Here is a 26043-nt window from a genome sequence, read left to right on the forward strand (position 1 = left end):
ATTCTAAATTAATCATGTATTAAGAGTCTGAGTGTTAGAAGACATAAAGAAAAGTAAAGATGATGAAGCACTTTAGCTCAAGAGGGTATTACTTTCAAGAGTCTGAGCAATAAATTCCTTGCCACTCAGTGTGGTTGAAGGGTAAGAATCATCTGGTGGTCTGCCTAAAAGCTTGAAAGTTAGCCAAGCAGTCTCACTGGCTGACTTCTCTTGACTTCCAGTTGATCAAGAAAGAAAGAAATGTTTTTCTTTTAGATTTACTTTCTTTCAAAGTCCTAAGTAATCCACATAACTTGAAAATTTGTAACAAGGTTTTACATCCCTAATTAATTACCTTCTAGCCTCTTCAAGAGGATGGATGGGTAAGGTGTGAGATTTTTAAGCTTCGAAAGGGACAGATGGAGACATCAAGAGGTAGCCAGGTCAATGTCTGCTTATTGTTGTATAGTACTCTCCCAAGTGCTTAGTACAGTGTTCTGCTCACAGTAAGTGCTCAGTAAATATTATTGAAAGAGCCTGGGCCTGGGAGTCATTCATTCATTCAATTGTATTTATTAATCACTTACTGTGTTCAGAGCACTGTACTAAGTTCTTGGGAAAGTACAGTACAGCAATAAACAGTGGATATTCCCTACCCACAATGGGCTCACAGGCTAAAGGCGGGGAAACAGACACCAACATAAGTAAGTAAAATTACAGATATATACTTAAGTGCGATGGGGCTGGGAGGGGGAGGGAGAACAAAGAAGGTAAGTCAGGGCAATGCAGAAGGGAGTGGAGATGAGTCAGGAGACTTGGGTTCCTCACTTGTTTGATGTGTGACCTTGGGGCAAGTCATTTCACTTTTCTGTACCTCAGTTCCCACATCTACAAAATGGGGATTAAATACCTATTTTCCCTTCCCCTTAGACTGTGAGCCCCACATGGGACAGGGATTGTGTCTTGATCTGATAATACTGTGTTTACCCCAGTGTTTGTTTTGGCACATAGCGCTTAACATAAACCACAGTTATTAATATTATTATGGACCCTACTGGTTTATAATCAACTCTATGAGAAATCCGTAGTTGAATTTATTTGTGTTATCCTTTAGATACTTCTGTTTTCCTCTAACAGGGTCAGGAAGAATTTCCTGCCTTTAAACACTGTTTGTGTCTGGAACATATAGGGTCTTGAGGAGTTCTGTCAAGACTGGGATAGGACCCTGGGACCAGAGCCTGTGAACATGGTGCAGTGGATAGAGTACAGGCCTGGGAATCAGAAGGTCATGAGTTCTAATCCAATCTCCACCACTTGTCTGCTGTGTGACATTGGGGAAGTCACTTCATTTCTATAGGCCTCAGTTACCTCATCTGTAAAATGGGGATTGAAACTGTGAGCTCCATATGTCTCCCCCTTCTAGACTGTGAGTCCACTGTTGGGTAGGGACCGTCTCTATATGTTGCCAACTTGTACTTCCCAAGCGCTTAGTACAGTGCTCTGCCCACAGTAAGTGCTCAATAAATACAATTGAATGAATGAATGTGGGATAGGGACTGTGTCCAACCAGATTTTCTTGTATCCACCCGAGTGGATACAGTACAGTATCAAGTACGAGTACAGTGCCTGGCACCTAGTAAGCACTTAACAAATACCACATTTGGTATTAATAAATAATAATAAACCCTGGCAGGTTCATACCTGACTCAACCAGGCTTTTCCTCCTCTTGCTGCCTGCACCTCAGCAAGGGGAAGGGGGATGAAGTGGACTGGATAGATTTAAATGTCCTTTCATTTTTCTTCCCTAAGTAAGTATACTTAGTACAACACAGCACTGTACTAAATGCTTGGGAGAATACAATTATTATTATTATTATTATTATTATTATTATTAGTGATAATAATAATAATAAACCCAGCCAGGTTCATATCTGACTCAACAAAGCTTCCCCTCCTCTTGCTACCTGCACCTCAGCAAGGGGAAGGGGGATGAAGCAGACTGGATAGATTTAAATGTACTTTCATTTTCCTTCCCTAAGTATACTTAGTCCAACACAGCACTGTGCTAAACACTTGGGAGAATACAATACAACAGAATTGGTAGACGTGTATTCTGCCCACAATGAGTTTAGAGTCTAGAGGGGAATTTAGATGGGAGCTGAAAGAACTGGAACCTATCATCTTCTCATTTCTTCCTTAAGGAATATCATTGTATATGAAAAATCTTCTGGAGAATCATCAGAAAATTGTCAGCAAAGCTCAGACACTCCAGGTAACTATGATATGAAGTTATTGCATTCTTTTCTATACTGGCAACACTGATTAGCATTTCTATAACATTTTGTATTTTCAGAGGAGTTCATAATCACTGGTTAATCCTTCCTACCTCTTGTAGCAGGGAATGATATTTTCCCATTTTCCAAATGAGAAGACTGAGAATCAGAGGCTGAGTTATGGGCTCTGGCTCCCTCAGGGAGGGAGCAGTGAAGCTAGTCATGAAGTCTACCTCTGTCAAATGAGAAAATTGTTGAAATAGCCTCTAACGTTTTGTAACGCCCACAATGGAGTATTTGTAAAAAAAAAAAAAGCCCCTCGCTAAATTTGGTTTTAGTCATTAGTTATGCATGCCCACTTTTCACAAACAATGTATAAAATTGATAGGCAAATGACCCCTTTATTGCTTCCCCATCTCCTTCTCCACTATATTTTAATCTCTGTCATTATTCTCTCCCTCCAGGCAGAGCTAGACCATTTGCAGGAAACTCAGCATTCTCTGCTACAGGAAAAGCTGAATGAGCAAAGTATAGAATTTGAGAAACAGTTGCAGGCCCAGATGAAGCAGATGTGGGCAGAAAAAGAAGAAGAAAACAAAATGGTAGAGTAGAATACTGATTGTAGGCCTTGATTGTTTTCTTTCTTCCCATCAAATATCCAGAATGGTGTAAAGGCCTATTCAAATATTTTATCAGCATTCTGTGGTCAATCCAGGAAACAAGTGGTATCAGAGGCCTTTGAGGAACACTTGTTAAAAATCTTTAAATCCAACATTAACTTAAGGAACAGTTAGAAGACTAGTGGACAAAGCATGGCCTCAGAAGCAGTGTGGTATGATGGTTAGAGCTTGGGCTTCGGAGTCAGAAGGAACCTGAGTTCTAATTCCTGCCCTGCCACTTGTCTGCTGGGTGACCTTGGGGAAGTCACTTCACTTCTCTGTGCCTCAGTTACCTCATCCATAAAATGGGGATTGGGATACTGAGCCCCTCATGGAACATTGATTGGGTCTAGCCTTGTAACTACTCCAGTGCTTAGTACAGTGCCTAGTGCCTGCATAGTAAGCGCTTAATGAATACTATTAAAAGAAACTTTCCTTCCTGAAAAATGCTTAGGTTTCACAAAGAAACTGACTTCTTTTCCTGGTTCCTGTATTCTTGGCCAGTCGTGCACATCAACAATTCAAATTCTGTTTTGTTCAGGCCTGGCTTTCCCTCTATGAATGGAAATCCATTTGCACATTCCTTTTAAATCACACAACTCTGGCTTATTTATTGAGAAAATAAAAAGTGATTTGAATTACATTTTGGACCCAGTTGATTTTGGCCATGACCGACATTGCTGATTTTCTCTCTTGTGCAACTGCTTCCCCAGCTGACAAATGAATTCTATTTTTCCCTGCTTTTTTGTCAGTAACTTCCCTTTTTCAGTGACATTAACTTAGACTATTTGACCCAAGTAGTTCAGCAGTAAAGGTCTTGCTTGGCAGACAGTGGTTCAGAATTATTTGAGTGAATTTGTTTTATGAGAACAATTAAACTTGCATTCACTTTCTCTACCCCATAAGATACGTCTCAAATATTCCTCCCTCGATTGTAGAAATTAAGAACCCAAATCATTTCCTCCCTCATTAAAACGTAAATGCTCTTGAATTGCCTTTTTTGAATTATAGAAAATTCTGGTTTCTTATACTATTGCCATTTTGCTTCTTATTAATGTTTTCTCTGAATGAACTTTATATAAAACATCTGTTTTGGTTTTCAGATTTTGGAGAATAGAATTGCCCAGGAGAAAAGCAAAGCAAAGAAAGCTTTAGAGGAAGAAAAGAAAAAAGTGCAAGATCTTGAGAATCATTTAGGAAAACTAGAAAAGGTACCTAGCTCGGGAAAAATAAGGTGACTTAACAGTAATCAGCCTTCTCTATAAAGGTGATTAGAAGAGGAAGCTTTAAACCCCACATAAAATGGACAGAGAATGGAAGGGTTGGGAAAGCAGCATGGCATAGTGGATAGAGCCCAGGCCTGGGAGCCAGAAGGTCATGGGTTCTAATCCTGGCTCTGCCACTTGTCTGCTTTGTGACCCTGGGCAAGTCACTTCACTTCTCTGTGCCTCAGTTACCTCATCTGTAAAATGGGAATTGAGATTTTGAGCCCCACATGGGACAGGGACTCTGTCCAACTTGATTTGCTTGTATCCATCCCCGAGTTTAGTACAGTGCCTGGCACATAGTAAGTGCTTAACAAATATCATTATTATTATTATAACTATAGCAGTGCAAGGGACAGGCCCAGGGGGTGGGAGGGGAGATTTTAAGGATCAGGAGTCCTAAATCCTAGTTTGGGTTCCTCTAGTGACTCAGGATGTGAGGTATTAGGATGGGGGAGGAAGGGAATCCCAACTCTTCCACTTGCCTGCTCTGTGACTTTGGACAAGTCACTTAACTTCTCTGGGCCTCAGTTTTCTCACATGTAAAATGGGGATCCTATACCTGTTCTCCCTCCTAGTTAGACTGTGAGCTCCATGGGACAGGAATGGTGTCTGACCTGATTGACTTGTATCTACCTCAGCACTTAATATAGTGCTTGGCACCTAGTAAGGCTTAATAAATATCACAATTATTATTATTGAGATAGAGGCTCCTCCACAGCGTACAGTCCAAAGGCCAAGCGGTCAAAGGTCAGACAGTGTTTGTGGAACTAATTGCCAAAGGCGGGGCTCTGTCATGGAGCTGGTAATAAGGATCAACTCCCAACTTCCCTATAGGAGCTATTAACAAAGTGATTGCCCCTGTCATGATGTTGCCTTGAAAGTTATGTTATTCCCAGAGATTGTTTTTACCCTGGGTAAAGTGTTAAAAAAAAACCTATTAGATGAAATCAGTGTGAGGTTTTCAAAGTAAAAGGTTAATGAGAAACACTGAAACTCAGGAAAGCTCTCCTGGCCACCCCAGCCCTTGGGACAATTTCCCACAATTTCTCCATGTTAAAACAAAAATGATAATAATGATATTTGTTAAGACACTATGTGCCACATACTTTACTAAGCACTGGAGTAGATACAAGATAATTTGGTCAGGTACAGTCTGAGTAAGGGGGAGAATAGGTATTGAATCCCCATCCTACAGATGAGGAAATTGAGGCACAGAGCAGCCCAAGGTCATATAGCAGACAAGTGGCAGAGCTGGGATTAGAACCCATGTCCTCTGACTTCCAGGCCCCTGCTACTTCTCATTCTTTTCAGTGACGTGCCTCTCTCGCCCAGCTTTTTCACTCTGACCTATCTTTTCCAAGTCTTTTCTTCCCTCTTAATTTTAGTTGCATTCTTTTTTTGAGTCAATCAGTCAATCAGTTGTCTTTATTGAGAACATACTCTTGTGCAGAACACTATAGTAAGCATTTGAGAGTGTATACTAGAGTTAGTAGAAATGATCCAAGGATCTTACAATCTAGCAAAGTCCCAATCATCTGTGTATATTTATCTGTTCATACATTTTCTTCCTTTCAATTATTTTCCTTTTTGTAACCTTGTCATCATCCTCCTTTTCTCCTCCCTCCTCTGTTTTTGCTTTCCTGCCATTTATTCACTCTCTTTTATAATATTCATTGAGCACCCAATATGATTTTCAGCACTGGGTGCAATGCATTATACGTTTGAGAAGTACAAAACAAGCGATACTTTCCCTGCCCTCAAGGAACTTTCCCTCTTCCTTACACTCTTTCTCTGGCCATCTTCCTGCTTGTTTTTTTTCCCTGCCTCCTTTTTTCCTCTTTTCTCTTTATTCAGAGAATAGAGATCCTTAGACTCTCTCCTTGTCCCTTCTGTCCTTGCTGTCCTCAACCCAGCTACTTGAAGTGGCTCTGTTCTCCAGGAGAGAGCTGGCACAGCCCCAGAATTCCCTGACTTTCAGAAAGCAATGAGAAGAGGGTGACTGAAAAATCAGTGGCTTGATCTGAATCTTCTCAAACCAGTCTTCCTTGGGGTTCAACCTTCTCTCCTCTATTCTAGTTAGCACGGATGCCCACTCCCAGCCAGGTGTAGCCAAAGTGGGTCCCTGGTTTTAGAAATAAGGTGTGTTTCTTCTTGATGACCCAGCTTTTATTGCCTGATCTAGGAGGTGGAATGTAAAGCAAAATCAGAAGAACTGTTAAATTCAAAGTTAAATGAAGCCCTGGCCAACTTAGAAGCTGTTAGAAAGACTGAAGATAGAGAAAAATATGAAGTGATCCTTCAAACAAAACTGAGTGCAACTCTGGCAGGTCTAGAAGAAGCTAGCAATAAGCAGGTAAGTCCAATGTCCATCTTTGGTGGGACTGAGGAGCTAAAGGCCTTCTCTTTGGTTTTCAGCAGCAGGCAATGGAGGTGAAGCATGTCTAGACTGTGAGCCCGTTGTTTGGTAGGGACTGTCTCTATATGTTGCCGGCTTGAACTTCCCAAGCACTTAGTACAGTGCTCTGCACACAGTAAGCACTCAGTAAATATGATTGAATGAATGAATGTCCGTTTCAGAGTGAAAGTGAAATTGAACAAGGTTGCTCCCTTTATTTATCCTCTCTTCCCCCAGCCCCACAACACTTACGTACATATCTATAATGTATTTATTCCAGCGCTTAGAACAGTGCTCCAGAGCTTAGAACAGTGCTGGGCACATAGTAAGGGCTTAACAAAATCCATCATTATTATTATTCATATTAATATCTGCCTCCCCCTCTAAACTGTAAGCTCATTGTGGGCAGGGAATGTGTCTGTTTATTGTTATATTGCACTCTCCCAGTGACTTAATACAGTGCTCTGCACACACTAAGCACTCAGTCAATATGATTGACTAAATGAACGAATGAATGAATGAATGAAAAGTTGTGGTATCCTCTTTTGGAGATGTCATAAAAATAAAAACAGCAGTCTTTCTAATATGGTTAATTATAATCTATCACAGAGGCAGAGGATGAATTGGATGACCCATCAAGGCCCTTTCCAGTGCAATGATTCTATGATTTTCATATCCACTGCCAGGGTGGGCTAGTGGAAAGAGCACCAGCCTGGGAGTCAGAGGACCTTGGTTCTAATCCTGGCTCTGCCAATTGCTTGCTATGTGAGCTTGGGCAAGGCACTGAACTTCTCTTTGCCTCAGTTTCCTCAACTAGGAAACAGGGATTAAATCCTACTCCCTCCTACTTAGACTGTGAGCCCCATGTGGGACAGGGACTGTGTCCAACCTGATAAACTTGTATGTACCCCAGCGCTTAGAAAAATGCTTGTCATATAGTCAGGCTCTTCACAAATACCGTAAAACAAAACAAACAGGAGAGGCCTTTGGATGGCTTTAACTGGTTGCTTTTGTGTTGCTGTAATCACTTTTTCTGAACATCTGTGGAATTGAGAGGCATTCCAGGCTGGAGCTCTGATTATAGGTTGACTGAAGGGAACCCAAGGCCTAGAATTGTGCCCGAGACCCAGGAAAATCTGAAGAAGGTGTTCAGGATGAAAGACTTTGCCCTGGTTCTTAGTGCATATATTTTGGCCCGTCCTTTGGTTTCCCAGGCTGCTTTAGAAGAGCAGGTATTGGTTCAACAGCAACAGCTGAGATTGGTCCAGGAGGAGAATGACTTACAGAGGCATCAACTTCAAGAGGAAATAGTGCAGTATAAGGAACAAATTAGACAGCACTCAAAGACCATTGTAACTTTAGAAGAAGGACTACAGAAAGCAACACAGCAGCGTAAGGAAGAGGAGATTGCAGCTTTGAAGGAAAATATCCCAGGTTGGTAAAGAATAGCTGTTGAAGATGGTTTTGTATTGGAAGTAGTTCATTCTTTGGCAGTTGGTACATGCTTATTGATAAGAATATTAGAGTTCTGTTTTCTCACCGGAAAGAGCATTTTCTGGGTGGCCCTAATTTTGTACCTGTTATACAACAATTTCAGAAGCCTTCTGTGGTTGCAGTCTAAGCAGAGAAATCATCATAATGATTTAGGACATCTTTTATAGAAGCGCAGTGGGCCAAAGAATGACAACTGGTGATGAGTAGTTTGAAGGTTCAGGATAATGGCATGAATCAAAATCATCTTTTCAACCATAAAGACATCAAATGTAGTGGGCTTTGAAAGGCTCCTTTTTGCCTTCAGCTTATTTTGTGAGTTGGATAAATGCACTCTCAAAGACCAACTGGGATTTGTTTATTTTTTCCTTTTTAACAAGGTAAAGAGGAAATAATATGGAGCTGAGGACATTCTGAGAGAACAGTAGTATGGCCTTGACAAGATCTGTGATACAAAGAATATCAAATTAATAGCTGAAGGGAGGTGGGAGTTAGTACCCCTGGGGTAAAGCCCTAGTTTTGTCATGGGTTGTCTGGGTGGCCACCACAAGTAGGGTGAAATAACTCGTCTCCTACCATTTCCTTGTATTATGACTAGCAGTGTGAGGCACTATGGCGTCTAACAATCAGAGTAGTTGTATTTTTCTTTAGTAGCTCAGGTGAAAATCCAGAAAGATCTTCCAAAATTGTTTCCTCCACAAGATGTTTCTGCCAGTGAGAAGGCCTGTTACCACTTGATGTAAGTATCCCAAGAGATCTTTGATGGTCCTTATCAATAACATTATTTTGACATCTCCTTACTGGAAACAGAAAATGCTATCCTAAAAGTCTTTCATTAGAGTATAAAATTATTATGGGCAGGGAATGTGTCTATTTATTGTTATAGTGTACGCTCCCAAGTGCTTAGTACAGTGCTTTGCATACAGTAAGCACTTAATAAATGCAATTGATGAATGAATGAGCAGAGTTTGGGTGAACACTGACCACAACCATATTAGATGAAAGTCCTCTGTTAGGGACATAGTAAGAGTACAGCCCTACCCCTTTGAATGACTGTCAAGCAGTCAAGAAAACACTTTTGTGAAGTTTAGTCTCCTGTGCAGCCAAAATCAGTTCGAGAAATGCCAAAGCCACTGAAGCACATTGTGGGTGTTCAGCAGATTTGAGCAGCCTGCTTTGGAAAGTTCCAGAATCATTTTGGGGGAGATAATTAGACTAAAATTTGGCAGCGATCTGAAGAGCATCCTAAGGGTTGCCCTCTTTATTAGTCAGAAGCACATGTCTCAAAAAGGCAGAGGTGCATATAAAATTAAGCAGTTAGCCAAGGAGAAGAGAACCATCTTCTCACTGTGCTACTGTATTCTTAGACCACTGTAATCTGAATGCTCTCAGTCTCCAGAAATTAAAATTTAAATTGACAGATCCTAAAGCTGATTCAATGATGATCTGTACCGCTGCTTTACCTGAGAGCTAATGTCTTTATTCTGAGGGATTTATACTTGATGCTTTCCCCTTGCAGGCTTGTTCCCTGTAAAGTTGATTAATGGGCTTCCTATTTTTAGGAAAATAGTGCATATCGGGTCACTTATCTTCTGCTTATGTGAACAATCTCAATTCTGAATTTCCTGGTTTTCTGGATTGGAATAAAGTCTCTAATTTCTCTCAACTCCTATCATCAGTCTCATTATTATTATTATTATTAACAATTGTGGTATCTGTGGTATTTAAGTGCTCACTTTGTACCAGGTACTATCCACTATCCATTGGGATGGATACAATTAAATCGGGTTGAGTACAGTTCCTGTCCCCTGTCGCAGCCCCACTCTTTTTCATGGTTCTGAGCCACCCTTTCACAAAAAGAGGAGTGGGGATTTAGAGAGTTCTGAGATCAGAGAGAATCACTTGGTGGCCCCCAGGGCCCCACACTTCCCACAGCCTCCTTTTTTTCCTAGCCACTCAGTCTGTTTCCTCAGCACCCTCTCTCTCAACACTGCATCCTCCTTTTCACCTCATCCCTCAGCGCCTTAGCTCCAGTTAAGTGTTTCCTTTACTGGACAAAATAAAGGGAAGGTATTATTACTGCCCTCCCTTCCCAACTACAGGAGATGCACCATATTTTTTATTTAGGGGGGGGGACACTTCTTTTGGAAGGGGGTGAGGGGAAGGGGCTGGGAAAAGAGGAAATTCTGGAGGTACAAGTTCCTATGACCCACTTCCCCATCCTTTCTAATAACCAAGTTGGAGGTGCATTAACTATCAGCCTTGTGAATTTCAGAGAAGATGTAGTGGCAGCCCGAAGAGAAATCCTGTCTCAGCAAGACCTCATTCTGCAATTAAGAGAAGACTTAGCAGAAGCCCAAGCCAGAATGTCAGATTTGAGAGGCATGTTCCATTTATTACATGATTTATCACTCTGACCCACTTCACTATTTTCTCTTAGGGCGCAGAGAAAGCCTCCTTGGGTCAGAAATATTCACTAATCCACAGAGATCATCCCAACCAAACTGAGGGACAGCTGGCTAAACTCTCCAACATGACATCTGCCTTTTTATGGTCATCTATAGTAGATGCTCTCTGGAGGGTTGGAGGTGCTTCGGAAGCTTTCCCTCCAGAGGCACCGGCTTCTTTACGCAGCTGCATTTGCCTTTGAAGGACATTCAACACCTCTCCTTAGCCCTGAGTAAAGTCCATTGGGTCCTATTGATTCTACTTTGGAACCATCAGAGACCTTAATCCTTAAATCTAAGTGGAATGTCACCAGATTTCAGATTTGATGATTTTTAGAATGGGTAACTTTTTAATAAGGGGAGCAGTGAGGCTCAGTGGAAAGAGCATGGGCTGGGAAGTCAGAGGACTTGGGTTCTAATCCCAGTTAGGCCACTTGTCTACTCTGTGACCTTGGACAAGTCACTTCACTTCTCTGTGCTTCAGTTTCCTCATCGGTAAAATGGGGGTGTAGTACCTGTCCTCCCTCCTACTTAGTCTCTGAACCCCATTTGAGAGAGGGACTGGGTCCAACCTGATTATCTCATATCAATCCTAGCACTTAGTTCAGTGCCTGACACATAGTAAGTGATTAACAAGTACCGTGAAAATAGTAGAAATAAAAGGGGCTGATAAATAGTCTCTCTGCTAGCAGAAGGCAATCTAATTTTTCCATTATAACCCTAACTTGTGTCAAGCATTCCAAATAATTTGTCTCCTAAGACTTCCTTAGCTGGAAACTCCAAATCATTTTATGACTAATTTCTCCAGAGCGGAGTGTATTCCCTAGGAGTTTTTTTGCTTTGTTTTGTTTTGTTTTGATATGGCATTTGTTAAGAGCTTACTATGTGGCAGATACTGTACTGAGTACTGGTATAGATACAAGCCAATCAGGTTGGACACAGTCCAGGTCCTACGTGGGGCTCACAGTCTTAATGCCTGTTTTATGGATGAGGAAACTGAGGCACAGAGAAGTGAAGTGACTTGCCCAAGGTCGCACAGCAGACAAGTGGTAGAGCCAGGATTAGAAACCAAGTCTTTCTGACCTCCAGGCCCGTGCTCTGTCCACTAGGCCAAGCTGCTTCTCCTAACCAGTTGGTCAGGCCAGGTGTGATCCAGTTCCCTAAATGCTCACTGAAGCCTCTGAAGAATTTCTGTAATTTAGACCCACTGTCAGGGCCTGAAGTAGAGTCATATTGAGGTGGGAGAGAGGGTTTTTTAAGGAGCAAGAACTCCTTTGCTTTACCCCAGTGCCACTCTCCTTCCCGACTTCAAAACAAAACAGCACTCAATCAATCAATCAATCAATGCAGAGCACTGTACTAAGCACTTGGGAGAGTACAATATAACAGACCTGATAGCCACGTTCCCTATCCAAAAGGAGCTTACAGTCTAAAGGGGGAGACAGACATTAATATAAATAAATCAATTACGGTTATGTACATAAGTGCTGTGGGCTGAGGGAGGGGTGAAAAAATGGAGCAAATCCAAGTGCAAGAGCAACACAGAAGGGAGTGGGAGAAGAGAAAGTGGGAGTTTAGAGAAGGCCTCTAAATCGAGCACCCATTTTATGGGGTTTTGACAAGATGCACCCCATCCCTAAATCTGGGTATCTGGACTTCAGCCCGATGCCCCTGCATTAATCTGGCCCTGCCAGTCGGGTCTGTCTCTTCGGGTCTGGATTGGTTTGCTGCAACCTCAGTAGAAATTGTCGGTGAGAGTCTCACCCAGGTGCCTCTGCCTTTTTCAGGAGAACTCAATGAGAAGCAAAAGATAGAACTGGAAAGGAACATCAGCCTGGTTCAGCAGCAAAGGCAGGAGCTGTGCACATTGAAGGGGAGGCTGTCAGAGATGGCAAACCTGGCCGAAAAGAAGGACAAAGAGCAGAAAATTTTAACGGAAGAGCTAAGGTAGGGTCGTTGTGTTCATTAAGGGGCCCAGCAAAAGCCTCAGGAGATTAAAGCTTTGTCGAGTCAAATTAGCTGTGGGTTGGATGATTGCTATTTTGGGAGTGACCCCTCCTTGAATTTTGGCAGTTGACCTAAATCAGAAGCAGGAACTTAGGTCTGGTATTGGAAAACCCAAATTACAGCTACAAATGTTGCTCACTGCCCATTTTTGGTCAGAGCGTGTTACCTGGTGTTTGTCATCTGTCTGATTTCCTTGAATCATGCTCCCTGATGTAGGTCAACCCTTATTAGCTACATCCTTTGACCACAGGTGTGCCCAAGAGAGGCTGAAAACACAGGATGCAGAACAAGAGAAAAGCAGAAAATTCGAACAGGCCCTGTGTGATGTGTCTGTCCAGACAAATATTGCCCAAGGGGATGTCTTCACTGCTGTCAAGCAGGTGAGGCCCAGTCTGCCTTTGCCACACGCACTAGAAATTCAGGAAACGAACTCAATTTTCTGAGTTATTCCTTGATTAATTATGTCTCCTTTAACAACCGCAAGCTTTCAAATACTTGGAAAGCACAGCAATAAATCAAAAGGAGAGAGCTCTCTTCAATGAGAAAAGCCTAAAACATGCCGTACGCAGTGAGCCTAGTGTAGCCAGCCCTGTTGCTGGGTGTGTTATTGTGAAGTGGTTTTAGTAGGTTAACTGTGGGATGTGGTTGCACTTCAAGACCATGCTTTTCCCTGCAGACATAGATTTGTGGTGGCATGGGTGGTTGTGAGAACTAAAATGGATTTTATGAAAATAAAAAGCAACGCCTTTAAATTAATAGCATCTAAATTTATTTTGGAAACAAAGCCAAATCCTTTGACTTGTGTTCTTGCTCTTCTCATTGACGTCTGTGCCCTGCCAAACAACAGATCAGGCAGGCTGAAGAAATGACTCTGCTCCAGGTGCTTCTCCCTCTGCCAAGGTGACCTCTTCCTAGCCCACATTCAAAACCATTGTATTTTGTTTTGTTTATTACTGATAAAGGAAGAGAAGGTGAGGGATGGAGAGGGTGGGGAGGAGCAAAAGTGTAACTGGGAGCAAGGAGCAAGGCGATTCCACTCCTTTTTCCAATGATCAGAAGGAGTGGGAGAAGATGAATCCTCCTCTGAAGAAGCAGCAAGAGGAGGCAGACTAATCCGAGTCGAGGTCAGAAGTGATCTTAGGCTGAACCAAAAGGGGCCTGAACTCGTTTGCTGAACTCTCTAGACTGTAAGTTGCTTGTGGATAAGGAATGTGTCTACAAATTCTGCTGTATTATACTCTCCCAAGCATTTAGTACAGTGCTCTGCACACAGTCAAGTGCTCAATAAACACCACCAATTGATTTACGGGTTGGTGATGGAGGGTGCTGTAACCTCACAGATGACAGAAAATTGTAGCTTCAACAACCAAGAGAAACTATTGTGAACTAGTGCACGTGCACAACATTCCCAAAACCAAGCAAATGATTTTGTACCTTATGAAATCGCTTGCTTGGTTTCGTAAGTATGAAAGGTTGAAGTCTCCACATTCCCACAGAAAGCAGCATGTATCTATGGTGTCATCTTGGACAAGTCACTTCACTTCTCTGTGCTTGTTACCTCATCTGTGATTAAGACCGTGAACCCCATTTGGGACATGGACTGTATCCAGTCTGATTATCCCATATCTATCACAGCATTCAGTGCAGTGCCTGGCACATAGTAAGCACTTAACAAATACCACAGAAAAGTTATTAGAGAGGATCAGATAATGGAATCTCCCTGTTTATGTTCAGAAACTCTCATCTCAGTTACAGTTGGGAGCATTCGTTTATTCATTCAATTGTTTTTATTGAGTGCTTACTGTGTGCAGAGCACTGTACTAAGTGCTTGGGAGAGTACAACATAACAATAAATGGACACAATCCCTGCCCACAATGAGCTTATTGTGTATTCCTTCACAGCTGTTAGTACAGTGCTGTGAACATAGTAGGAACTTAATAACAACTACTACTGCAACGTGCCCTGAAGATCTTTTTATAGGGTCCTAAGTAACCATATTACAACTACACTGAAGGACAGGTACAGATTTGAGCTGGGGATCATGGTTCTAACCCAGAGCTAAGAGAGTTTCTTTGTAATTCCAGAAACCATCTGCAGGGCTCAGTGACCTGGGGGCTAAATGTAAGGGGTTCAGACATGAAGAGGTAATTCAGCGCCAGAAAAAGGCCTTGTCTGAGCTGCGATTGCGAGTTAAAGAATTGGAAAAGGTCGGCTCCCCAAGTAAGTTCTCTTGATTTCTTCTCTAGCATGTCTTAACAATTATGTGCATTCAGTTGCATCTAGGTAATTATTCCTCTATAAATACCCTGAAAGGGGATGTTTCTCACCAAGATATTTGGTTCCCATTGTAAGAGCTCTGGGGCAGAATTAGTAACTAAAAATTAAAGCGGCAGCATCTGCTGAATAGGCCACTGGAACAGAGATCGAGAGACTTAGATTTTGGTCCTCATTACTAACCTGCTGTGTGGTCCTGGGCAAGTCACCTAACCTCTCTGGGCTTCAGTTATCCTACCTACAAACTGGGAATAATATCTAAATGCTAAAAAGATAAAGTAGAATGGATGTGAAAGATGTGGAGAAGCAGCATGGTCTAGAGGATAGAGCATGGATCTGGGATTCAGAAAGACCTTGTTTCTAATCCTGGCTCTGTTGCTTGTCAGATGTGTCTCTTTGGGCTTGTCACTTCACTTCTCTGGGCCTAAGTTACCTCATCTGTAAAATGAGGATCAAGACTGTGAGCCCCACATGGGATGGTAATGTATCTACCCAGCATGGCTCAGTGGAAAGAGCATGGACATGGGAGTCAGAGGTCATGGGTTCTAATCCCGGCTCCGCCACTTTTCAGCTGTGTGATTTTGGGCAAATCACTTCACTTCTCTGTGCCTCAGTTACCTCATCTGTAAAATGGGGATTAAGACTGTGAGCCCCACGTGGGACAACCTAATCACCTGGTATCCCCCCCAGAGCTTAGAACAAACAGTGTTTTGCACGTAGTAAGAGCTTAACAAATACCATCATTATTATAATTAGTATTATCCCAATGTTTAGAACAGTGCTTGGCACATCGTAAGTGCTTAACAAATACCACCATTATTACTTAACTTCCCTGTGCCTCAGTTACCTCATTTGTACATGAGGATTAGGACTGTGAGCCCCATGTGAGACATGGACTGTGTCCAACCTAATTAGCTTGTATCTACCCCAGTGCTTTATACAATACCTGTCCCACCATTTAAAAAAAGAGAGAGGGAGAGAGAGAACTGAGAAAGAAAGATATTTTGCCAGTGGCCCGATGTATGCTTTTCAAAATGTTACAAAAATATGGGATAGAAGTCTGCGGGGGAAAGTTCAGTGGACCAGGGAATGGGAAGAGTTCTTGGTTCTACTTTTAACTTTTGTTGAGGGAAATCATTCATTGTACACTGCTAAATATTTCTCTTTTTTTCTTCTCTCGGATTGTAAACTCTTTAAGGGCAGGGGTTGCTTCTATTTCATTTCTATACAATTTCCCAAGACCCTAGAACACTGCTCTGCACAAATCAATCAAACTAATCAATAGTATTGACTGAGCACTTTCTCTGTGAAGAGTATTACTAAGGGTCTGAGATAGTACTATAAAATTAATAGATATGATCCCTATCCTGAAGGAGCCTACAGTCTAGTAGGAGAGACAGACACTAAAATGTAAAAGTAAGGGGAATCAACTGAATTTAAAGATATGTACATAAGGGCTGTAATAGGCAGGGGAGGAGAGGAGGGTGATTACTTAAGTACAGAAGGGGTGAGAACCAAAGAGCATAGGTGACATAGCAGGAGAGGAAATGTGGTGGAGAAATGAGAGATTAGTCAGGGAAGGCGCCCTGGAGGAGATGTAATTTTAGTAAGGCTTTAAATAGATTGAGAGAGGAGTCGTCTGCCAGATGTGAAGGGGGAGAGAGTTGCAGGCAGGAGGGAGGGCACAAGCAAGAGGCTGAGTGCGAGAGAGATATGAATCAGACACATCGAGTAGGTTGGCGTTAAAGGGACAAAGAGAACAGGATGGGTTGTAGTGGGGGAAAAGGAGTTGCTAAGTAGTCGGAAGAGAGCTGATTGAGTGTCTTAAGGCCGGTGGTTAGAAGTTTCTGCTTGATGCAGGGAGGGATGGGCAACCATTAGAGGATTTTGAGGACTGGGGATATGTGCACCGTACAGTGTTTTAGAAAAGTGATCCAGGCAGCAGAGGGAAGTATGAACTGGAGAAGGGAAAGGGTGATGACAGGGAGGTCTGGGAGGAGGGCGATTAAATAGTCTGGTGGCAGTTTGGGTGGAGAGGATGGGGCAGATTCTGGAGATGGTGTGGGGGGAAAAACAGATTTGGTGTCTGAATATGCAAAGAGGAGGAAAGAGAGGTGTCAAGGATAATGCCTTGGTTGCCAGCTGTGAGACAGAGAGGATGATGATGTGATTAAGTTGGTAAAGGAGAATGATCAGCAGATGATGGTGGTCCTTAGAGTAGGCCTTCAATAAATAAATGATAAAAATGTTGTAAATGTCAAAATTACCCCACCTCATTCCAGTGTAGACTGGAGCCATTATGTAGATCCATAGAATGATTGGCAGTAGATGTTATAATCAGATTCCACCTGGGTTGGTCATTTTACCTCTTCTTAAGGTATTTAAGGCATAGTGGATAGAGCACAGGCCTGGGAGTCAGAAGGTCTGCTTGTCTGCTGTGTGGCCTTCGGCAAATCACTTTACTTCTCTGTGCCTCATTTATTTTATTTGCAAAATGGGGATTAAGACTGTGAGCCCTATTCAGGACAAGGACTGTGTAATTTGCTTTTATCAACCCTCAGCACTTAGTGCAGTACCTGGAACATAGTTAGCACTATACAAATACTATTATTATTATTATTATTGTTATTATTATTATTATTATTATTTATGGATTTTTCTCCCCTGTAGCAGGCAGTTGGCTGAAAAGCAGAACATTTTTCTAAGGCAAGGCATAATCTCTCTTTTCATTCTGATTGTCTCTTCCATTAGATGCTCATGAGAAGGGAACAGAGGCCATTTTAATCCTAAAGAAAGGAATGTTGGAAAACACTTCCCAGACAACATTCTTGGAAAATGGGTCTGGATTGCCACCTGTTTCAAACATGGAGGCCAGAATGGTAAAATGTGCATGTTAAGAACATAATAAATGCCATAATTTGCCAATGGCAGCAGCAAATTCTGCTCCTATGATGTGGTAACATGGATCCAAGACATATTTCTTCTCCCTGACTCTCTCTGTGGATAATAATCCTTCTATGCCTAAATCTCAAGGTTACCCAGCAAAGCAGATCCATGTTTTAGGGGCTGGGCCTCTAGCCCCAGAAACAGGGCAGGCAGGGGGAGCCTGGAGATCAAGGGAACCAGTGTTGGACCTTGCAGATATTGGAACCCCCAAACTCCTTACACCAGGCATGCAATAGAACATTCATTCATTCAATCGTATTTATGGAGCGCTTACTGTGTGCAGAGCACTGTACTAAGCGCTTGGGCGGTTCAAGTTGGCAACATATAGAGACAGTCCCTACCCAACAGCGGGCTCACAGTCTAGAAGGGGGAGACAAACAATAAAACAAAACATATTAACAAAATAAAATAAATAGGATAGATATGTACAAGTAAAATAAATAGAGTAATAAATATGTACAAACATATATGCATATATACAGGTGCTGTAGGGAGGGGAAGGAGGTAAGACGGGAGGGATGGGGAGCGGGAGGACATGATAATGCTGCACACACACACGATTTTGCAGAAGTCCCTAGATTGCCACCCAATTTTAGAACATCTGTCCAGGGTACCTGGACATCCCCAGGTTCTACAGAGCCCTTGTATTTTCCACCCAGGTGCCTCTGAGCACAGTCATCAATACTGGGGTGTGGAACTCAGAAACAGAAGCTGAGGGGGAAGGAAGTCAGGAGCTGAAAATAGAAATACAGTATATCACTGTGTCCTGTGCCATATTTGTACCCTACAAGGGCCAGACCAGCTGAAACCCAGACAACTGACCACCCTACAAGAGATCCCTCCCCTTCACCAGTCTCACAAGGCCCGCTGACTTAAATAAACTGTGAAAGCACAGTCTGCTCCAAATCAACAAAGTAACTAATTGCCAAATGTAGCTCAAGAGAGCCAGTGCCTGTGCACTTTCAGCTGGGATTCTTCAGCCACATTTTCCTGCAAAATCCGTGAGCAGACCAGGGTAGTCCCCTCTTCAATCCAATTTGTTTACCGTATTTAAATTACCTCTGGTTGGAAGATAAGTGTAGGCATGGGCTTTGAGAATTGTCTTAGGTTTGGTGGTGTGTCACCAGCCAACCCAGAGAAATTGCCTGCAAGCCTTGGTCTAGCTATGACAGTATTCTGTCTCCTCCAGAGGCAATGGGATGCTTGGAGAAACAAGGGAGATGGTAGCCATCCTGGACAGCCATCCAGGATTGTCATTCGAGACTGGGAAATGAATCAATCAATGATATTTATTGAATACCTATTAATATTAATAATAATAATAATAATGGCATTTATTAAGCGCTTGCTATGTGCAAAGCACTGTTCTAAGCACTGGGGAGGTTACAAGGTGATCAGGTTGTCCCTTGGGGGGCTCACAGTCTTAATCCCCATTTTACAGATGAGGTAACTGAGGCACAGAGAAGTGAAGTGACTTACCCAAAGTCACACAGCTGACAATTGGTAGGGCCGGGGTTTGAACCCATGACCTTTGACTCCAAAGCCCGGGCTCTTTCCACTGAGCCACGCTGCTTCTCTAATTTGTGTGCAGAACACTGCACTGAGCTCTTAGGATAGTAAAACAGAGTTGGTAGCCACATTCCCTGCCCTTAAGAAGCTCACAGCCTAGAGGGAAATCAAACAGGAGCTGTATTACAAAACCATTTTTGGAGGCCTGGAATTTTGTCCATTCCCATAATTATTCTTATTCTCCCCCCCACTCCCTCAACCTTCCTCTCCCTCCCTCTCACTCTTTCTCTATTTTTTTCTCTCCCCTCTTTCTCTCTCACTCTCTCTCTTTCTCTCACACACAGAGCTCTATCCTTGGAGACAGTAAGCACACATTTTACAGCCACATTGGCACTAGCATAAAATAATTTCGGGGTCAGGCAACCTTTTCTGGAAATATTTGAGAAGGCACATCCCTTCTGCTAGTGAATTTGGGCAAATGTTTTTGATCACATTTAGAGCATCCAAACTATACAAATATTCCAGCAATCCTTCGCCAGGCCTTTCAAAAAGCCTGGTGGTCCAAGGGGAAAGTTCACATGTGAGGAAGTAGTGGAAAGATGCTATTAAGCACCCACAAACACTGCCCCAGTATCTGTTTATTGTGAAATAAACTGTTTTCTTCTAGGGACTTTGGAAGTACACTTTTTTTTACAACTGAAGCTAGTGTTTGCAATGCTGAGATGAACCTCAGATGCTTTTTTTTTCCCCCAGAGGTTTTTAATCTAATATAGAGATGGGCACAGTGTCTTTCAGTAGTAAGTCATTCAAATTCATGGCAATTGCATAGCATCCATTCCATTCTATATTTTAACATTTTGACCTTTGTGAATCCCTTTTTTCATTAAAAAAAAGATTTTTCCAAGGTCCAAAGTTTGGTTACAGAAACCTGCTTTGAGATGATGAGATTAAAAGAGTCCCCCATCAGGGACAGCTGACATGCTTTGGTTGTGAGATTTCAGGACCCAGAACCCATGCACAGGAATTGATTATAAAGCCAGTTGCTAGTGTGGTGACAATCACACTCTTTCTTCCTCATCAATTTGTTCCCGCTGGGGCACGGGATGCAACAAGCAAATAGGCGGCAGGAGTGCAGCACACCGTGTAGTCCATCTGCAGTCTTCACTCATAGTAGCCGGCTCCAGGCAGAACTGGGACTAGAGCTGAGATCTCCTGACTTCCCAGAGGAATGCTTTTCCACTCTTTCCATTCCTCAGAAAACTCCACCGGTTGCCCGTTCATCTCCACAGCAAACATAAAGTCCTTACCATTGGTTTTAAGGTACTCAATCCAATGGTCTCTCCTTCTTTCCTGTCTTTCCTCGTTAATTTCCTATGACAACCCAGCCCACATACATCACTCAATCAATCAATCAATCAATCAATCGTATTTATTGAGCGCTTACTATGTGCAGAGCACTGTACTAAGCGCTTGAGAAGTACAAATTGGCAACACATAGAGACAGTCCCTACCCAACAGTGGGCTCACAGTCTAAAAGGGGGAGACAGAGAACAAAACCAAACATACCAACAAAATAAAATAAATAGGATAGAAATGTACAAGTAAAATAAATAAATAAATAAATAAATAGAGTAATAAATATGTACAACCATATATACATATATACAGGTGCTGTGGGGAAGGGAAGGAGGTAAGATGGGGGGATGGAGAGGGGGACGAGGGGGAGAGGAAGGAAGGGGCTCAGTCTGGGAAGGCCTCCTGGAGGAGGTGAGCTCTCAGCAGGGCCTTGAAGGGAGGAAGAGAGCTAGCTTGGAAAAATATGGAACGCTTCACGAATTTGCGTGTCATCCTTTGAAGTCAACCTACTCACTGTACCTAGATCCCATGTTTCTTGCCACTGACACCTTGCCCGTATCCTCCCTTTAGCTTGGAACTCCATCCCATCTTCAAAGCCGTACTAAAATCATATCTATTCCAAGAAACAGCGTGGCCTAGTGGATAGAGCCTGGGCCTGGGAATCAGAAGGACTCCGAACACTTGTCTGCTGTGTGACCTTGCACTTAACTTCTCTATGCCTCAGTTACCTCATCTGTAAAATAGGAATTAAGACTGTGAGCTCCATATAGGATGTAGACTGTGTCCAACCTGATTAGCTTGTATCTACCCCAGGGCTTAGTACAGTGCCTGGCACATAGTAAGCACTTAATAAATACCATAAAATCTGAAATTTTTCCACCATATTCACCCTCCCCTCTGCACTGCTGATGCCCTTGGGTCTGAACCCCTTAAGCAGTTTGATACTCACCAGACACCCAGTCCCACTATACTTTTGTCTATACCCTTGTATTCTGCACCTTCCCCTAAATGCAATATATTTTAGTGTCTGTCTCCTCCACTTGACTGTAAGTTCCTTGAGGGAAGGGATCATGTCTACCAACTCTATTGTATTGTACCTCCTAAGCCCTTAGTACAGTACTTTGCACATAGTAAGTGTTCAATCAATGCCATCAGTTCATTAGATAACAGTAGGGCTCCTATCAAATAAATGTCTTTCCTGGGGAGAACTTAGAGCAGGCTTTTTAAAGGAGGACATGTTTGCTTGTGGTCCTCAGCTAGACTTCCCGTGATCACGCATTTTAGCATCTTGTATTCCTGGCTCTTAAAAGCAAATGCAAAAAGTAATTATCATTTATTTTTGTTTCAGCCTCAGATCTCTCTTCCCAACTGTTACATGGCCATTGAAAGGATAGCAAAGCTAGAGACAATGGATGCTTTGGATCTCAGTGAGAGGCTGGTACGTATACGGAGGGCAGATTAACTTTCCCATTCAGATTGCAGGGAAAATGCAAACGTAAGTCAACTTTATGAAACCTCAGATGAAGTTAAGCTCTTCATCAGATTTGATAGTTCCACTAAAATGTTTCTTCTGGAAATACTATCTAACCTCAGCTTCACTGACACTGTCCTCTCTTGGTTCTCCTTCTATCTCTCTGCCTGCTCCTTTTCAGTCTCGTTTGCAGGCTCGTCCTCTCTGCCTCCCACCCCCTAACTTTGGGAGTTTCCCAAGGTTCAGTTCAGGACCCTCTTCTATTCTCCATCCATGCCCAACGTTTGGAGAACTCATTCCCTCCCACTTCTTCAATTACCATCTGTACACGGATGATTCCTAAAATCTGTCTCTCCAACCCTGACCTCTCTCGTCTCTCATTTCCTCCTGCTTCAGGATACTTCTACTTGGATGTCCCATTGACACCTCAAACTTAATATATCCAAAACAAAGCTCCTCATCTTCCCATCTAAATCCTGTCCTCCCTCTGACCTACAGCACCACAATCCTCCATCTAACAAGCCCGTAACCTTGGCACTGTCCTTGACTCATCTCTCTGATTCAACCTGCACATTCTGTCATGAAATTCTGTCAGTTCTACCTTCACAACATCTGTAGAATCTGACCTTTATTCTCCATCCAAATTGTTACTAAGCTGATCGAAGTCTTTCTCAAATCCCATCTTGATTACTGCATCAGCCTCCTCACTGACCTCCTTGCCTCCTGTCTCTCCCCACATACAGTCACTACTTAATTCTGCACCCAGATTGTTTTTCTAAAAAAAAATTCAATCCACATCTCCCCACTCCTCAAAAACCTCCAGTGATTATCCATCCACCTCTGAATCAAACAGAAACTCCTGACCATTGGCTTTAAGGCACACAGTTGGCTTGCCCCCTCCTATTTTTTACCTCACTGATCTCCTATTATACCCTAGCTCATGAACTTCCCTCCTTTAATGCCAACCTACTCAATCAATCAATCATATTTATTGAGTGCTTACTGTGTGCAAGGCACTGTACTAAGCACTTGGGAAAGTACAACACAAAAATATGACAGATGCATTCTCTGCCCAGAACGAGCTAACAGTTCCACTGTACTTCAATCTCTATCTTGCTGCCACCCTTTTGCCCACATCCTCCTTCTGGCCAGAAACTCCCTCCGCTTTCATAACCGAAAGATGATCACTCTCTCCACCTTTAAATCCTTATTAAAATCTCATCTCTTCCAAGAGGCCTTCTCTGTCTAAGTTATCCTTTCCCCTACTACCTCTCCCTTCTGCATCACCTATTCACTTGGGTCTCTACCCTTTAAGCACTTGATATTCACCCTTTCCTCAGCCCCACCAAACTTATGAACATATCTTTTTGCTCTGCCATTTCCCCTCTCTGTAATCAATTTTAATGTTTGCATCCTCCCCTAGACTGTAAACTTATTGTGAGCAAGGATCATGTCTACCAACTCCATTGTATTGTACTCTCCCAAGAACTTAGTACAGTGCTTTGCACATAATGAATGCTCTATAAAAACAATTTGATTGATTGATTGATTTGATAAAATCCGAGCAGAGACAGTACAGTAGACAGGGGTCAGTAGTTACTCTATTTGTGTTGTGAGGTATTGTGAAGGAGTGTTCGAATCTGCTTTTCTATTTGATTCTTGAGAAGGTGGAAAAGAGCCCTTAATGATGATGATGATGATGGTATTTGTTATGTGTTTACTATGTGCCAAGTACTGTTCTAGGCGCTGGGGTAGATACAAGGTAATCAGGTTATTCCACGTGGGGCTCACAGCCTTACAGATGAGGTAACTGAGGCACAAAGAAGTTAAGTGGCTTGCTCAAAGTCACACAGCTGACAAGTGGCGGAGGTGGGATTAGAACCCATGACCTCTGACTCCCAAGCCTGTGCTTTTTCCACTAAACCATGCTGCCTACTAAGTGAAGGGTGTGCTGAGTCAGTGCAGGATGCTTTGTGGGGTGATTATAGGAGCTTTCCAGTTTCAAAGGTATCATTTACCAAGGCATTCATTTTGCTCTAAGGTATAGAAGCAGCATGACCTTGTGAAAATCAATCAATCAATCAATCAATCGTATTTATTGAGTGCTTACTGTGTGCAGAGCACTGTACTAAGCGCTTGGGAAGTACAAGTTGGTAACATATAGAGACAGTCCCTACCCAACAGTGGGCTCACAGTCTAAAAGGGGGAGACAGAGAACAAAACCAAACATAGTAACAAAATAAAATAAATAGAATAGATAGGTACAAGTAAAATAAATAAATAAATAAATACAGTAATAAGTATGTACAAACATATATACATATATACAGGTGCTGTGGGGAAGGGAAGGAGGTAAGATGAGGGGATGAAGAGGGGGAAGAGGGGGAGAGGAAGGAAGGGGCTCAGTCTGGGAAGGCCTCCTGGAAAAGAACATGGGCCGGGAGTCAGGAGACTTGGGTTCTAATCCCAGCTCCACCACTTGCCTGCTGTGTGACCTTGGGCAAATCAATTAAATTCTCTGTGCCTCAGTTTCCTCATCTGTGAAAAAGAGGATAAAATCCCTTTAGACTGAGCCCCATGATGGACAAGGTTGTGGGGAAGGAATGGTCCTACCAACTCTATTATATTGTAAAAAAAAAAAAATTATGGTATTTGTTAAGCGATTACTATGTGCCAGGCACTGTTCTAAGCGCTGGGGTAGATACAGAATAATTGGGTTGGACACAGTCCCTGTCCCACACTGGACTCACAGTCTTAATCCCCATTTTACAGATGAGGGGACTGAGGCACAGAGAAGCAAAGTGATTTGCCCAAGGTCACACAACTGACAAGTGGCAGAGTGGGGATTAGAACCCATGACCTTCTGACTCCCAGGCCTGTGCTCTGTATGCTAGGCCATGCTGCTTCTCAAGCACTTAGTACTCTCCTAAGCGCTTAGTATAGTTTTCTGCACACAATAAGCACTCAATAAATATGATTGATTGACAAAGTCTGATATGGTTAGGTTGTGTCAATCCCAGTGTTTAATACAGTACTCGGCCCAAAGTCAGCACTAAACAAGTATCATAAGTTATCATTATGGTTGAAAGCAGCTAAATAAAGAAGTTTGCATTGTTTTGAGGGAGTGATAAACAGGTCAATCCTGTAATTGGAGAAATGTTTTCCATGCAGTATCTTGATCTGATGCACACCCTCGGGAACCTGATGAATATAAAGGAGTTGTCGGGGCTAGTGTCCTTGAAGAATCTGTCCCAGAACGAAAGGGAGCAAGTGAGCCACCTGAGACAGAGAGACCTGGAACTGGTGTGTGGGAATGTCAGCCAACTCCAGAGGCTGTTGGAGAGGAAGGAGGCGCTCCTGAGAGAGTATGAGACCGACATCCAACAGCTCAGGTACTAGAAGTTTTTTGGTTTTGTTTTGTTTTTATGGCATTTAAACACCTACTATGTGCCAGACACTGTACTAAGTTCTGGGGTAGATAGAAGCTAATCAGAATGGGTACAGACCATGACCCATATGGGGCTCACAGTCTTAATTCCCATTTTACAGATGAGGTAACTCAGCCACAGAGAAGTGAAGTGACTTGCTCCAGGTCACACAGCGGACATGTGGCGAAGCTGGAGTTAGAACCCAGGCCCTCTGACTCCTAGGCCCATGCTCTGTCCATTAGGCCATGCTACTTCTGAGTTTCTATTTGGTGCTTTTATTGCCAAAGCACCTTACATTAATAATGATGGCATTTATTAAGTACTTACTATGTGCAAAGCACTGTTCTAAGCGCTGGGGAGGTTACAAGGTGATCAGGTTGTCCCACGGGGGGCTCACAGTCTTAATCCCCATTTTATAGATGAGGTAACTGAGGCTCAGAGAAGTTAAGTGACTTGCCCAAAGTCACACAGCTGACAATTGGCGGAGCAGGGATTTGAAACCATGGCCTCTGACTCCAAAGCCTGGGCTCTTTCCACTG

General features: G+C 42.7%; 1 protein-coding gene across 4 annotated transcripts in view; it reads left to right on the top strand.

The window, feature by feature from the left end:
* Positions 1-26043, top strand: part of FHAD1 (forkhead associated phosphopeptide binding domain 1) — a 109250-nt gene that overhangs the window by 58987 nt on the left and 24220 nt on the right. For 3 of the 4 annotated variants that reach the window (XM_038746864.1, XM_038746863.1, XM_038746865.1), the window contains 13 exons: positions 2181-2251; positions 2717-2854; positions 4015-4122; positions 6362-6532; positions 7789-8008; positions 8717-8804; positions 10341-10447; positions 12300-12459; positions 12770-12899; positions 14605-14740; positions 17546-17673; positions 21954-22043; positions 25248-25468. In XM_038746864.1, the coding sequence (XP_038602792.1) occupies positions 2181-2251; positions 2717-2854; positions 4015-4122; positions 6362-6532; positions 7789-8008; positions 8717-8804; positions 10341-10447; positions 12300-12459; positions 12770-12899; positions 14605-14740; positions 17546-17673; positions 21954-22043; positions 25248-25468 (1768 nt within the window). Of the gene's footprint in view, positions 1-2180; positions 2252-2716; positions 2855-4014; positions 4123-6361; positions 6533-7788; positions 8009-8716; positions 8805-10340; positions 10448-12299; positions 12460-12769; positions 12900-14604; positions 14741-17545; positions 17674-21953; positions 22044-25247; positions 25469-26043 lie in introns of those variants that run through there. The other variant, XR_005451090.1, reaches the window with a different exon arrangement.

Source organism: Tachyglossus aculeatus, chromosome 5 (genome assembly GCF_015852505.1).
Source record: "Tachyglossus aculeatus isolate mTacAcu1 chromosome 5, mTacAcu1.pri, whole genome shotgun sequence".
In the NCBI taxonomy this organism is placed as follows: domain Eukaryota; kingdom Metazoa; phylum Chordata; class Mammalia; order Monotremata; family Tachyglossidae; genus Tachyglossus; species Tachyglossus aculeatus.